Genomic DNA, 13,981 nt, shown 5'->3' with positions numbered 1-13,981 from the left:
GGTGCTGTGTGTAAGGCGGAGAGGGTGACCCGGAGCAAGAGCTGAAGAGAATGATCATTTGAGTCGGCAGCTCAGAGGTGTTTGCAGTCTTTCTCCAGCTTGTTTGTGTTGCTTTTCTGCCTTTCTTGAGGAGTTAGAGTGAGCAGGAAGAGGTGAATTTCTCCGGGCTTCTACATAGGGAAGAGTTTCTGCTCTGGAGAAGGCTTCTTGGTGAAGGACAAGAGGCAACATTACCTGTTTTCTCAGCCCGGCATCTGCTTCTTGTCCCTGATGTCTGGCTGCCTCCAAGGTGCAGGTTTCAGACTCCGGAAGAAAAGGAAGCAGCTTCAGCTGGTTTTGACAGGTAATTCCTCCCTCTATCTGTGAGTGGTGGTGGTGTGTTGGGACAACGGCAGGGGAGGGAGTCTTCATCTGGCATGAATTGGAGGCAAAACCATGACAAGAGGTTGCTCCAATTCCCACTCCAGGTCCCTGCTTTGTGGGATTTCCTTCACTGGAGGGAAAAGCCATAGAGGGACTCTTATGGCTAGGAAAAAATCCTTCCTAATTCTGACCCAGCAGCTGTTCCATCTGAGACGCCTCTAGGGATGGGATGGCAGGGATCAGAGCCTAGTAGAGCAGGGTCTTAGCCAAGCACAGGAATCCCCTCAAAGCCCATTTCTTGGGTCTGCAAATAGAGCTGCTCTGATTAAATAGTACAGGGCAGTTCATGGCCTGACAGAGCAAGCCTGAGACTCAGGATTGTGCCTGGCAATGGGACAGGAGCCCTTCAGTGTGGAGGAAGGAGTGCACCCAAGGTCCACATTGCATAAGTCCCTTCTCCCTCCTCTGTATTCCCCTGTTTTACTCCCATCCATCCCTGCCTGCTTCTGTCTGTGATACTCACATGCAAAGCCAAACCTCAAGCCACAAAACACATTTCCTCAGATATCCCACCTTCTGAAATCCCACCCTGGATTTTGTTCTTTATTCCCTTTTCTCGGAGCTCAGATCTTCAGCAACCAGCTTTACCTCCTCAGGCTGGGCAGCTCTCACTTGGCAGCACAGCTCTCACCTCCAAGAGAAGCAGCACAAGGGAGAGCCACGTGTCCCATTCTGCTGGCTGCAACCAAACCCCATCTCCCTCTCTCACCTTGCTTGTGCTGTGGACGCAGATACTTATGGATATCGGCATATGTAGGGGTCCCTCTGCAGGTCCCCTCCTATATGCCCATTCAAATGTACAAACGGCATCCAGAAGGTTTTCTTAGGCACGTTAACCAAGTGAGGTTTAAGAGTTCCCGGGCACGGCTGTGCAATGACTTTGCAGTGCAGCGTGGTCAGGACCGGGGCAGATCCCAGCAGAGGAATGTGGGAGCAGGTGATGATGTTGCAGGAGGTGGTGTTCTATCTGACACAGTTAGTGAAGGTGGTAGAATTTCAAGGAGGAAGTGAGGGTGAGGCTGAGCAGCCTACATTCAATGCTGGAGGTGTTGCCAGTAAATGCATGGCCCCCAAGCATGAGTGGGAAAGAGTGCAAGGCAGGGTGCTGTGGGTGTCAGAGCAGAAAGGTGGATCCTTCCAGGTCCTAGAGCTGTGGTGACAGAAGGAGAGGCTGTCTGGTTTTAAACCATGTACCACAAGCTGTGCTTCACCCTCAGCCTCCCCCTCTCCTTTTTGCTGTAAGCTCCAGACATGGTAGGAGTCAGGGCTCAAAAGCAGGCTGAGCTGGCTGTGAGGGATCGGGGGATGAGAAGGGATATAGAATCACAGGAAGTATCTCAGGATAGAGCTGGTGCACACCTGTCTCATAAATACCTGGAGAGCTGATGAAGCAACCTAAGCAGGAGGTTTGGACTTCTCTGTCCCTCAAGGGGGAATGGTTACGTGGGGTGATAGAGACAGGAGGAGGAGGATGGCAAGGAAAGGGACAGGGCTCCTGGCTGACAAGAGAGCAGGAAAGAGGCAGGAAGGAGGCAGCTCCTGCAGAGTTAGGCAGGGTGGTAGGCCCCCATTTTATCACTCAGTCATGTTGTGTTGTCCAGTCATGCCAAGGATGAGCAAGCAGGGGTCCACACTCAGAGCTGGCAGAGACCTTGGCTTTGATGGGGTTGCTGCCTGTTGGACTGTCACAGGGTCCTGGGGCCTGCACAGCCACCCATGGCTGCCACAGGGTGCTGACAGGGCTGTCAGGAACTGCAGAGGGCCGGGGGGATTGGAGAAGGTGAGAGCAGGGATGGGTTGAGCTTTGTCTAGTGAGATGAGATGGAGTGTGAAAGCATCCACCAAGTGCCTGTAGGACATGGTTCTTCTTCCTTCCTGGTGAAAACCAGCAAACCGTGTAGGATACAGGGCTAGAAAAGGGCTGACTGATGTGAACTTGTAATCTGATTAAGGATTGCTAGGACCTTTGAAGGTGACAGACACGATCTTGTCAAGTAGCAGAAAGGCCATGCAAGGTGAGGAGGAGAGTGGGCAGCTGTTCCTTCTGAATATGTGACAGCCCAGACCCTCTCCCACAGTTGCCTTATTGTTCCTTACTGTCCACTGAAGTGCTGGTGCCCACATCTTGTGAGTGGCAGCGAGAGAAACGCTAGAGACCACAGCTTCTCTGGATGGCTTATTTTTTCTGGGGTAACCATTACAAGTTGAACCTTTATTTTAAGGATGGGGCTTCTTAACCCTACAGTTTGCCAGTGGAGGTGTCTTAGTGGACCCCGGAGCCGTCAGGGAGGGGCTGCAGGAGGCGTTTTCACTTATTACTATTATTTCAGATAATCTGAGCAAAACGAAGGCTCAGATCATCGCGCACCTATTTCTGAGAGGCTCAGTGCCCCGCGGGACCGAGCCCCTGCCCCAAGCGAGGGCGGCGAGCGCTGCAGCCCCCCCCCGAGCCCCGGGCGGGGGTCCCTCCAGCAAGGCCGCGCCCTTGCGGAGGACTGCCAGCCCGGGACACCTCTCCATGCTCTGCGAGTCGGTGCCGGGGCCGGTGAGCCCTCGCAGCCGCAGCTGCCCCGGGGCGGTGGGGGACGGGCGGGGCCGTGCCGGGGACCCCCCCGCCCCCGACGGCGGGAGCAGGGCAGGGGTGAGCGGGCAGGGGTGAGCGGGCAGGGCGGGCCGGGTCGGGGGCTGCCTGCGGTTTGGGGCGGCGGGAGGCGGGATGTCCCGGGGAGGGAGCGGGGATGTGCAGGCACACGCAGCCGCTGGCAGGCGGCCGGGGCTGCACGGCAGCGGCGGCGGCGGGCGGAGCGGCGCGGCACACGCGGCGGCAGCTCCCTCCGCAGCCCCGCGCCTCGCCAGCCCCGCCGCCGCCGCACCGGGCATGGCCGCCCCCCGCCGCCGCGCCCCGCGGTAGCCCCACGACCCGCCGCGTCGCCGAGGTGAGCAGGGGCCGGGGGACAGCGCACGGCGGGGACCCGGGGCCCCCCAGCCCGGCCGGCCCCCTTTCCTCGCCGCCGCCCCGGCCGCAGGGGGACCGGCGGGGCTCTGCGGAGAGTCCCCTCCGGGGACGGCCGTAGGGTGGGGTGGGGGAAAGGCGAGCACCCCCGTGGCCGTGCCTCTCCGGGGGGCACTGGGGCTTGGGGTGGTCCCAAACCCCGGGGGGAGGGGGGCGGAGGGACAGGCGCGGCGAGCCGCAGCGGCGCGGCATCCCCCGGGTTCCCACCCCTGCCCCCCGACCCCAGTCCGGAGGGGTCCCGATAGCCCTCAGACTAGGGGCAGTGCATGATACTCCACGTCCTGGGGATGTCTCTGGTAGTCCCCAGGCGCAGAGAGGTCCCTAATACCCTCGAGAGGGAGGTTAATAGGCTCGGGGGGGGGGGTCCTCGCAGCACCTGGAGGTCTGGTAGCCCCCAGCCCGGCCAGGCAGAGGCGGAGGAGTGGGATGGAGGGAGTTCCCTCGCCCGTGTCCTTGCGACCCAAAGCCAGGCCTGCCCAGGTGGGAGCTGCTCACACCTCTCCTGGACACCACCTGCAGCCCAGGATGCCGCCGTCCGGGGCGACCCCGGGGATTCTGCTGGGAGCAGCGCCCATGGGGTGACTACATCAGGAGGTCTGAGAGGCTGTGCCTCGAGTGGGGAGCTGTGGGGAAAAACAGCCTTTGCAATGACATGTGGTCAGAGCTTACGCTTCTCACAGTCTTGAAGGAACATGATACTCCCTCTCCAGCCCTAAATTATTTTTTAAGTTTCATAGCAATTGCTTCACCTTCCCCTGAAATGCAGCAGCTGTTTGCCACTGCCCGGTGTTTAGGGGCAGGAGGCGAAGGAGGGTCCTGCAAGCATGGTGTCAAAGGGACTGTGAGGAGGGAGAATGCAGCAATCCATGGTGGGATTTGACTGGGGCAGTGACAATAACATCCTGTAGCCCCTCTGAAAATGCTGCATCCTTTGTTGGTGGTGGTTTGTTTGCTGGAGGGATGCTTCAAGCAATATCATTGCTTTTATGGGCTATTTTGTCTGGTCCAGGCAGGTGAAGCTCTTAGCAGGGACCCCAAAACCTCTTCCTGCAATGCATGTGTACGTGTAGGTGGGTGGGAGGACTTTACATCCCCATCTTAGAAGTCTCTCACACAGCTATGAACCAAACACAACCTTCCAGAGCTAAAGAGTCAAGCTGAAAGCAGAATGGCCCCTGTTCATCACACCCACGCAGCTGGATAGAGTCTGCTCCATACCTTCACCATTCTCCTAACAGAACTGTTTAACCCCTCCCATCTCATTACAGTAATATATTTATGATATCACCCTCGAATTTCCTGCCCTTAACAACCCCAGAAGGCTGGGAGGGAATGAAGCATTTTTGGAAAGTATTTAATGCTACTTCAAGAGGGCAAGAGGCGGTCGGAAAATAGATGGGTGCAGGAAGCTTGGGCTGACAGGGCTCTCTGCAGGACAGCTGAGGAAAAGGACCGCACCTACTGAGAGATGTGTGCTCGCCTTTCCTGCCGGGGGCTGCAGCCCAGCTCTAGTGCTTGTTGCTTCACTTTCTTGCTTGGCTGCTGTTTACTGCCTGCTCCTCTGCTAGATCTGCTGGACTGCCTCCTCTCCTGCAGCTGAAAAGCAGCCTGGGCACTGTAAAATACACTCAGCCTATCTATTCATTTGAATGTGCACAGGAGGACTTTATTTAACATGAAGCTGAAGCCTCCCAGATCTAGGGAGGGAAGATTAAGGTCCCCACAGCTGGGTTGGTATTTCTGGAGGTTTCTGCTCTCTTGACAGCAGCTACCAGGGGCAGGTGCTCTAAGATGTGGTGTAACAGCCTGAGCTATTACACACTCAGGATTGAGTGTGCACACTCGGTTCTCCTGTACACACATTTTCAAAAGCTTTTTAATTCTTAGTGCCCCAATGCTGACTTAGAGGAAGGAGTCTGGAAGGACAGAGGGGAGTGTGGTGACAAGTCTGTATAAAACTGGATGTTTCAATTCAAAAACTCCCAGGCAGTGGAAAGAAAGAGATATGTGAAATGAAGTTGTGGTGTCAGCCAAAAGTTTTTGCTGAGCTTGCTCTTTTTCTCTCTGTAGGTGTTCATCTCGGTGGGGCCACACTGACCATGCTCAGGAGCTTCTGTCTCCAGCTCATGTCCTTGATTTGGATCCTCTTGGCCCATCACCAGCTTGTGCAAGGTGAGTCTCTGTAGACAGGGTCCTTCTCTTTCATATCCATCTTTCCAAACCTGTCCTTGGCATTGCTGAAGTCTCCTCAGTTTTCCATGCAAAATAGAAATGGTCTGACCTGGAAAAGCAGAAAATGCTGCCCAGTCATTAATCACTTGGGGTGTGACACTGGAGGCACCTTAGAAATCCTTGCCCACAGGGGTGGCAGTGCCTGAGCAGACTGGCAGTGAGACATCCCTGCTGCTCTGTCTCCCTCAGTGAGGGTGAATGGGTTCCCAAACCAATGAGCCTGTTCGGGGGAAGAAGGTTCCAAAAGTGAACAGCTAATCCTGGATCCAGTCAGACAAAATCCTTTCCCAAAGATTAGTTTGCTCTATCCCTGCTCCAGATAAGCAATGAATTCCCAAAGCCATATGCCAGGAGAGATCGTTACAAATAGGAAAGGTGACAATACTCAGGCTTGGGGCTGAGCAGTCCCAGGATGCTGCTCCAGCTCCATAGTGACTTGTTTTAGGAGGCTCTCACCTGGTACAGTGGGACCTGCTGCCTCACTGCAGTAAAACTGCATGAACAGGGGATTTCTTCCCCTGTTCGTTTTCCCAGGCAGCACAAAATGCCGCTTGGGAAAGCCTGAGTGCATCTCTAGGCATGGGGGCTTTAACCTGTTTTGGTCCAGGATGGAGGGGCTCAGGTAAGGACATTCATGCCCTGGGCCTGGCCTGGGGTTGCACAAGGCTTCTGGAGAAACCCCTGCTTCTTGACATTTGCTCTAGTCCTACTGCTTGTGGAGCCAGAGTGAACCAGCTCCCCTGTGGAGCTAAGATGCGAGCAAGTGATGGGGGAGAGGGGAAGGTGGAGATGAAAGGGAACACCTGGCACGAAGGAGAGGAAGAGAAGTGGCACAGTGAGGCCATGGCTCAGTTACAGCTTCTGTGGCCTTTAAATAAATAAACAGAACTGGATACCTGGCCCCATGTAATGCCAAGTCCTGCTTCCCTGTGCTGGAAGGGGAGTGCTGGCAGCTGGGTCCTGGAAGAGTGCAGGAGCTCCCATCAGACCGCTCTGTGCCAATAGCTGTCCTTGGGGATGATGGCATCCTGGGAGATAAAGAAGAACCATTCTTTCCATTTCCATCCTTGGTCCCTTTGTGCCCCTTGCAGTACCTGTCCCTGAGCTTTCCCACCACACTTGCTGCAAGACTGTGGGACCAAGGTCCCAGGTGGGTCAGTCCCTATTACACAAGTTGTCTTAATGCATGGGCAACACCAGCTCTTGCCCAGAAGGGCCAAAAATCTAAGGGAGGCAGCAGAGAGAAGGTGGGGAAGACGACCAGAGATCGGGTAGTTTTGAAGCAGAGCCCTATTCCTCAATAAAGACAGTGTTACTGCTGCTTGGGTTACTGTGAAATCCTCATTCTTTGTGTGGCATCCAGCCAATGAAAGGAAGGCCCCCACATTACAGTTCTGAGGAAGGGTAGGCTGAGCACTTAAGGAAAAACCCAGGGCCATGGACAGATCTGGAATCATCTATAGTCTCTGCTTAATCCAACTCCACATGTCTCTTGTCTTGTAGGGGATGACTGCAGTGAGCGCTGTAATCTTGCCCACGGCTGCTGTGACCAGGATGGGAAGTGCAGGTATGGCTTGTCTTTGGCTCTCTGCTGCTCCTGACTGTACTGCTCTCCCTCCCTTGATGCTGTGTCCCTGGTGCCTACACCCCTGCCCAGAGCTGAAGCACTTCCTCCTCCACTCCCCCACACCTGGAATCGATGACTCTGCTCTCTTCTTACCTGACACCCTCTGGAGTGAGAGATTTTGACGCCTCAGCCTCTTGCTGGTTCCCTCTAGCCTTTGCTCCAGTGCTTCCAGGGTGCTCACCTTCGCACACTGACCAGTGTTATTCTGCTGAGCCCTTTTTGTCTAGAGGGAAGCCTAGGACAGCCCAGTCGTGCCTGGGTGATGGGAAGCAGCCTTCAGGCTCAGATATGATGGGGGAAAGTCATCAGGCAGCAGGGCAGACATGAGGGTTGGCCAGCTTGCTTGGCCTCCTCGTTGATTGAGGTGGAGGTGCTCTCCCTGGGGCATGGAAGAGAAGACCTGCAGCATGCATATAACTGAGGGCTTCAAGGGTCCCCTCTCAGAAGCCTGAGCTGTAGCGGGGATCTTTGGATGTTTTCATAAAGGGTTTACCAGCAAGCTGTGAACTACTGCAGCAGAAGTGCTTATGTGGTACTTGGCATCCCAGCTCCAGCTGATGCCCAGATCCCGCAGGGTCAAAGCTCAGAGCCTGACCCTGCACTTCAGCCTGGGAAGCACCCATATAACTGCTCTGGGCTGCCACAGAGCCACTGCCTATTGTCCCACTGTAGGACCATCTGGAGCCCCCATTCTGCAAGGCAGAACCAGGAGGCAAAGGCTGCTCAGGGCTGGCTGGGACACCTGTGGCTGCAAGGGGACAGACTACTCAATGTTCTCCTCGCCAGGGCATGGTCAGCCCCCTTTCACAGGACAGCCCCCAGTGTTACACCACACCTGGGCCACTTGTTCTTGCCAGGGAGTGTCTAGCTCTGGTTTTGCTGGGCCCCCGTTTGCAGCAGCACAGAGCTCCTCCCTGAGCCCTTTCAGCAGCTGTGGCTGGTTGGGTGCTGCCAAGCCCCGGTGAGAAAGGCCACATGTCACCATGTGGCAGGTGTTCCAGCTGCAGATCTTTCCACATGACTTGCTGCTGCCGATTTCAGGCCTCCAGCGTATTTGCTGAACCTTGCAGCTTGGCAGTACCTTAAAATCACCTCAAACTCAAGGAGACTTGGCTGCTTACCTGGCCCCCTCCCTGGCAATTTTTAGGTTGGCCAGCTCCCTTTTGGAGAAGTGGAAGGAGCTGATGGCACCTGCTCCTTGCAGGTACTGGGGGGTAGGGGTGTCCACATCCCTCTCTCAGGGCTGCCCAGGTATGAATGTATTTCCCCAGACTATATCAGGCACATGGTATCACCTCCATTCCCATCAAAAAGCCTCTAATTAATGTATTGATTAACATATACATATATATTTAACCATTTTCCTCATTCCTAATCTCTTTGGAACAACATACAGTGACAAAAGCCAGCCCAGGTTTGAAAGGGCAGCCTTGGGCCAGCCCAAAAAAGCTGAAATGAGCCCCAGCCATCAAAATGAATCCCCTTCCTTACTCTAGAAACTGTGTTGTTTTTGTTAGGTTTAATTTCATGCTGGTTTGAGTATAGCTTTTGTTGTGGCTTGGTGCCACCTCCTCTCAGCTCTCATCTTGTTATCACTTGCTTTCCCCCTTGGAGCTGGCAGGTCTGAGGCATGCCTGCCACTGGAGCAATGCAGCTTGGCTTTACTTAGTCATTGCCCCTGCCCTGCTCTTCTGGGGCCAGAAGGCTCGTTGTGTGCCCCAGGTTTTCCCATTGTACTGCCCTTGTGAGCCAGCTAATAAGTCTGTTCTGTGCACCAGCCATAGCAGACAAGGTTTCACAGCTGGATTACAGTCCACTCCAGACAAAAAATGACACACATTAGAATGCAGAGAGGAACAGTGAAACACACAGACCTCAGTGGCCTCTTGTCCCTTTCCCTCAAGAAGTTCAGGGTTAGGGATGGGCTTTTGTCTGCCTGTCAGAGTGGCTGCATGCTGTGGGAGGCATGGGAATTGCTGAGCTAATGCAGTGGCGTATACAGAGCGGCTGGCTGGAGCAGAGGTATGAGGGCAGTGATAGTGAAGCTGCTGAGCTCTGTTGCTGGCCACCTACCCTTCCTGGCTGCAGAGGGTGAGTCTGCTCCTGCTCTGTCTGCTTGCTTCCTTGGATAGATGAGATGCCTGTACTTACCGCTGCAGGAGGGAGCCAGGAGGTCCATGGGGCCTTTGGGAGGGTTTCCAAGTGCTGCTGTATTTGTGGGAACCCTGCACAGCACACAGCCAGCTTTTCTGCAGTCCCTGCTTGGATCTGATTATGCTGCTATGCCCTGTCCCCCTGCAGGTGCGATCCAGGCTGGGAGGGGGAGTACTGCGAGGAGTGTGTGCGTATGCCGGGATGTCTTCACGGGACGTGCCACCAGCCTTGGCAGTGCATCTGTCACACCGGCTGGGCTGGCAAGTTCTGTGACAAAGGTGAGTTGTGGGCTTGACATTCCAGCCTCTGGTGCTGAGGGCAGAAGCCCAGCACATCCTCATGGATATGTCAGCCAACATAGCCAACGTAGCCAGAAGCCACCTGGGTGATGCCGTTTTGGCTGCCTGGGAGATGGGATGTTGCCTGGCTGCCACAGCTGGGACCATTCCCTTCCTGCAAAAGAGGTCAGACTGCTGGTACTTGCTCCCTGGCTGCGTGGCAAGAGCTGGCATGATGCTGGCCAGCCTCAGGAAATGGAGCAGATGAACTCATTGCATTTCCCATGCTGCATCAGGACTCCAAGCAGCATCCCCTGCTTTCCCCAAGGCTTCCTGCCTTCAGCAGGTGGCTGGTGAACTCCCCTTCTCCAGCCCCAGAAACTGTTCTGTTTCATGGGGTCTCCACTGGTCGGACAGTTGGCATGCACAGCATCTTCACAACCACACAGGCACTGCACTTCTGTTGCTGCAAGTGCCCATTGGAGGGGAGAAGGGAGAGGCTCTTGCCATTTCTCCATCCCCAGGGGGTTTGGTGGGTTGTGTTTGCACTGAGTTGGCCTCCTTTCTCCCTAATTCACACTGTTTTTTCCCCTCAGACATACACATCTGCGAACACCAGTCCCCATGCCAGAATGGGGCACAGTGTATCTACGATCGAGATGGGGAGTATTCCTGCTTATGTCCAGAAGGTTTCCACGGGAAGGACTGTGAGATGAAGACAGGGCCATGCGAGAAGGCAGGGTGAGACACTGCAGTGAGATTACAAGACAGCATTAACTTCAGGTCCCACACTGCCAAGTGGAGGCCCAGCTTGGCTTGTTATCTGTGAATTTCCATACACTAATGGGGTTAAGCCAAAATCACCTTTGGCTTTGGTTAAGCAGCATGCAGTGCATGGTCCCACCGGGGCAAGGGTGTTGTTGCAACCTGAACAGATTCCTGTCCCTGCTCTAGGAGGACAGGAATCTGTTCATCTGTTCATCATGCCTGGGACATCCCATCTCCCAGGCAGCCAAACTGCTGTAGGTGTGATGAGCTGACATCCATGATGCCTTTGGGGAACATCAGGAGGGCATGTTTCCTCTTTAGATCATTTGGCTGAAGACCTTCCCTGGTGGGTGGTGGGCCTGTGCACAGCCACAGCCTTTGAGGAGGCAAAAACTCCCACCCAGTCTTCTCCTTGAGATCCAGCTCCCCCCATGGAGAGAGCTGGACACACTGACCATGCAAGCAGCTCTGTGTGTGTACCTCCCTGGGGCGGCGGAAGCTGCTTGGTTGCCAGGGCCATGACCTATCCTTGCTCTCTCCACACAGGTCTCCATGCAAAAATGGTGGGCAATGTCAAGATGAAAATGGCTTTGCCAGTAACTTCACCTGCCGGTGCCTCGCTGGCTTTGTGGGGGCTCTCTGTGAGCATGATGTGGACGACTGCCTGATGCGCCCCTGTGCCAATGGGGCCACCTGCCGCGACGGCGTCAACCGCTTCTCCTGCCAGTGCCAGGTGGGCTTTGAAGGGCGTTTCTGCACCATCAACATCAATGACTGCGCCAGCCAGCCGTGCAAAAATGGGGCAAAGTGCTATGATCGCATCAATGACTATGACTGCTTGTGTCCTGACCGTTTCTCTGGCAAAACCTGCGAGATCTCCGTCCCTGAACCCACCTGGTCTCCTCCCTACGAGAATGCCGGGGCTGTGAAAAGCACCACTAGTGAGATGCCGGGGGTGACACAGCCAGAGCCTGTCAGGACCATGGTCACGGGGAGGCGTGTGGCCAACCACAGTGAGAAAGAGCCGGGGGGAGGGTTGTTGAAAATCTCTGTGAAGGAGGTGGTGACCCAAAGGGACTCAGGGCTGAGCGAAGCCCAGCTGGTGACAGTGCTGGTGTTCGGGGTGCTGACAGCAGTGCTGGTCCTCATCACTGTCCTGCTAATGCTGAGGAACTGGCAGAGAGGCCGTCAAAGGTCGAACTGGTGCCAAAGCCCTTCTCAGGCTGCAAGAAAGCTCCAAGACCAGGAGTGTCAGGTGGGCATGCTCAACACCATCTTGATTGAGCCAAGGAAGACCACAGAGCTGTGAGCTGCGAGGACTCTGAACCAGGCCACGGCAGGTCATCATGCTGGCAAACCCTTGGAACTGCACCCTGCGGAGCCACACCGGCACCGACTGGGCAGCAGGGAAGGGCTCCCAGGGCAGCAAACATGTCACCAAAACCCTGGGTGTTGAGCATTGGTGTGATGGCCCTGCCTGGGTCTGAGCTGTCTCCTGTTTGGCTGGCTCAGCTGGCACCCACGGGCATCTGAAAGCAGGGCTGTGTTGGGCCAGCCCCGCAGGGGAGCAACGGCGTGCTGCTTGCAGCAGCCCGTGCCATGCAAGCGTCGGTGTCATCTGACACAAGTGCTCAGAAACAGGACAGGTTGTGCTGAGGAGGGCACAGCCCTCTTGCAAGCCCAAATACTGCCAGGCCCTTTGTAACTCCTCTCTGTGACTACGGGAAGGGGCTTTATCCTCATTTCTGCTGGTGTTGGGATGCTTCTTCTGGGGCCTTTGGGACAGTTGTGGCTGCATGGGTCTCCCTGCCGCAGTACTGTATGGGGTAGTTCCTAGCTGTTTCTGGAAGCTGTCATTTCAGATGCCATGTCCCTAGGGAGTGAGCAAACACCCTTGTTCCCTAGCCTTGTGGTTCTGTGAGCCAGTTCAAAGAGACTTTGAAAATCATTGCAGGTCTCCTCATACCCTTCTTCTGCCCTGGCTGATGCACCCTCCTCTTGTAACCTGGGGGTTACCAACACGTTCCGTACTTTCCTCCTGATGATTATGGGGTCTTTTTTGACCCACTTACCAAGCCGTCCTTTCTGGTCTGGCCACAAATGACCAAGCTTCTTTGCCTCTGCAGTGCACACATCTGCCGCACTATTTGCTCTCCTCTGGGGTCCTCTGGGCCTAAGCTGGTCCTTCTCATATGTCCTCATAGGTGAAGCTGGAGATGGACAAGGCTGTACTGTGGCTGGTTCAGGAGCAATACAGGATCCAGGTCCTCCTTTCCTCTCCCATTCACCCTGAGGCAGGCAGCTGGCTCTAACCTCAAACCAGTCATTGCAGTGTTTCTCGATACAATAAAGGCTAAACTCCCCACAGTGGATGTGAGGACAGGCTACTGAGCCTGGGATGAACATAGAAAGCAGACACAAAACTGCCTTCTCCACTGTTGCTGAAGCATGGCTAAGAGGCAGTAGATGGTCAGGTCACTTAGCTTTTGTACTAGGTCTGTTCCTGCCAGTGCTGGTCTGGTGTGCAGCAAGCAGTGTCTCTCACCCAGGACCAGGGATTTCTGTGCCTCCTCATGGGCATAGAGGGCTAAGCAGTGGGGCAAACCACCCTCAAGCCAAACTCTACTACTGGCTTGTAGGGTTGCAGAGCTGTTCAAGGTGGTGTGAAGAGAGCCAAGAAGTGACCACTCAGGCAGGAGGGAGAGCTGGGAGAGGGGACTGAAGCTTCATCAGAAAGATTATTTTTTTAATACATGGATGGATGATGTACCTTTATCAAATAAAACAAGTACAAGCCCAGAAACAGTGTATCAGAGCATCATAAAACAATTTAGGTTGCAAGGGACCTCTGAACACCAACCTTCTGCTCTCAGCAGATCCAAGTAGATCAGCAACTTGTTCTTGATGAGTCTCTCCATCACTTGCCTCAAGAATGCAAACCCAGACTGTGGCACAGGAGTTGTCCTGCCTTATTCTCCGTCTGCAGGGATGGGGATGGCTCCTACAGCCTCAGGGAAAGGAATGGCATGTATCTCAGGACAGCAGAGCAAAGGTGGGGGTTAGGCATTGCCTTACGAGTGTTGGGAAGAACGGCAAAACCCAAGACTGAGTCCAAGGTGCCCATGGCAAGAGCAAGATCCTAAAACTGAAAGCAGCTGTGGGTTTGTGCAGCTGGGAACATGGCAGGAGGGATAGAGAATTTCCCTTGAAGGAGTGGTCTTGAAATAAACTAGCCTTAGAGGCCTTTAATGCAATTGCATTCTGGCCCCTTCAGGGGAAGGCCTTCTCCACTGAAAACCAGAGGAAACACAGCAAGGTCCCTGGGTGCAACCTTCTGGGCTGGGAAAGGCCTTCTGGGAATAATAGAGAGTAGGTAGGTTGTCTTTGTGCAGAGCAGGCACCACTCTTGTATCTCACAAGGAAGTACGTGTGTGGTGAGGAAAAGTGCCAAGGACCTGAATTAACAGCTTCACAAGGATATTTCCA

At 54.8% G+C, this 13,981-nt stretch overlaps 1 protein-coding gene across 1 annotated transcript; it reads left to right on the top strand.

Moving 5' to 3' along the window:
* Nucleotides 1-270: 270 nt before the first annotated feature.
* DLK2 (delta like non-canonical Notch ligand 2) lies at nt 271-11,804 on the top strand (the record flags this gene model as incomplete). The annotated part of the gene is made up of 6 exons (XM_082302688.1): nt 271-343; nt 5,507-5,608; nt 7,172-7,235; nt 9,597-9,727; nt 10,324-10,468; nt 11,042-11,804. 6 exons carry the CDS (start codon nt 271-273, stop codon nt 11,802-11,804), a joined length of 1,278 nt encoding a protein of 425 aa, XP_082158814.1.
* Between the last annotated feature and the right edge of the window lie 2,177 nt (nt 11,805-13,981).

The sequence above is a fragment of the Coloeus monedula genome (assembly GCF_965178545.1).
Source record: "Coloeus monedula genome assembly, chromosome: 2".
NCBI lineage: Eukaryota > Metazoa > Chordata > Aves > Passeriformes > Corvidae > Coloeus > Coloeus monedula.
The sequence above is the reverse complement of the archived record's forward strand: the minus strand, read 5'-3'. Positions and strand labels throughout refer to the sequence as shown.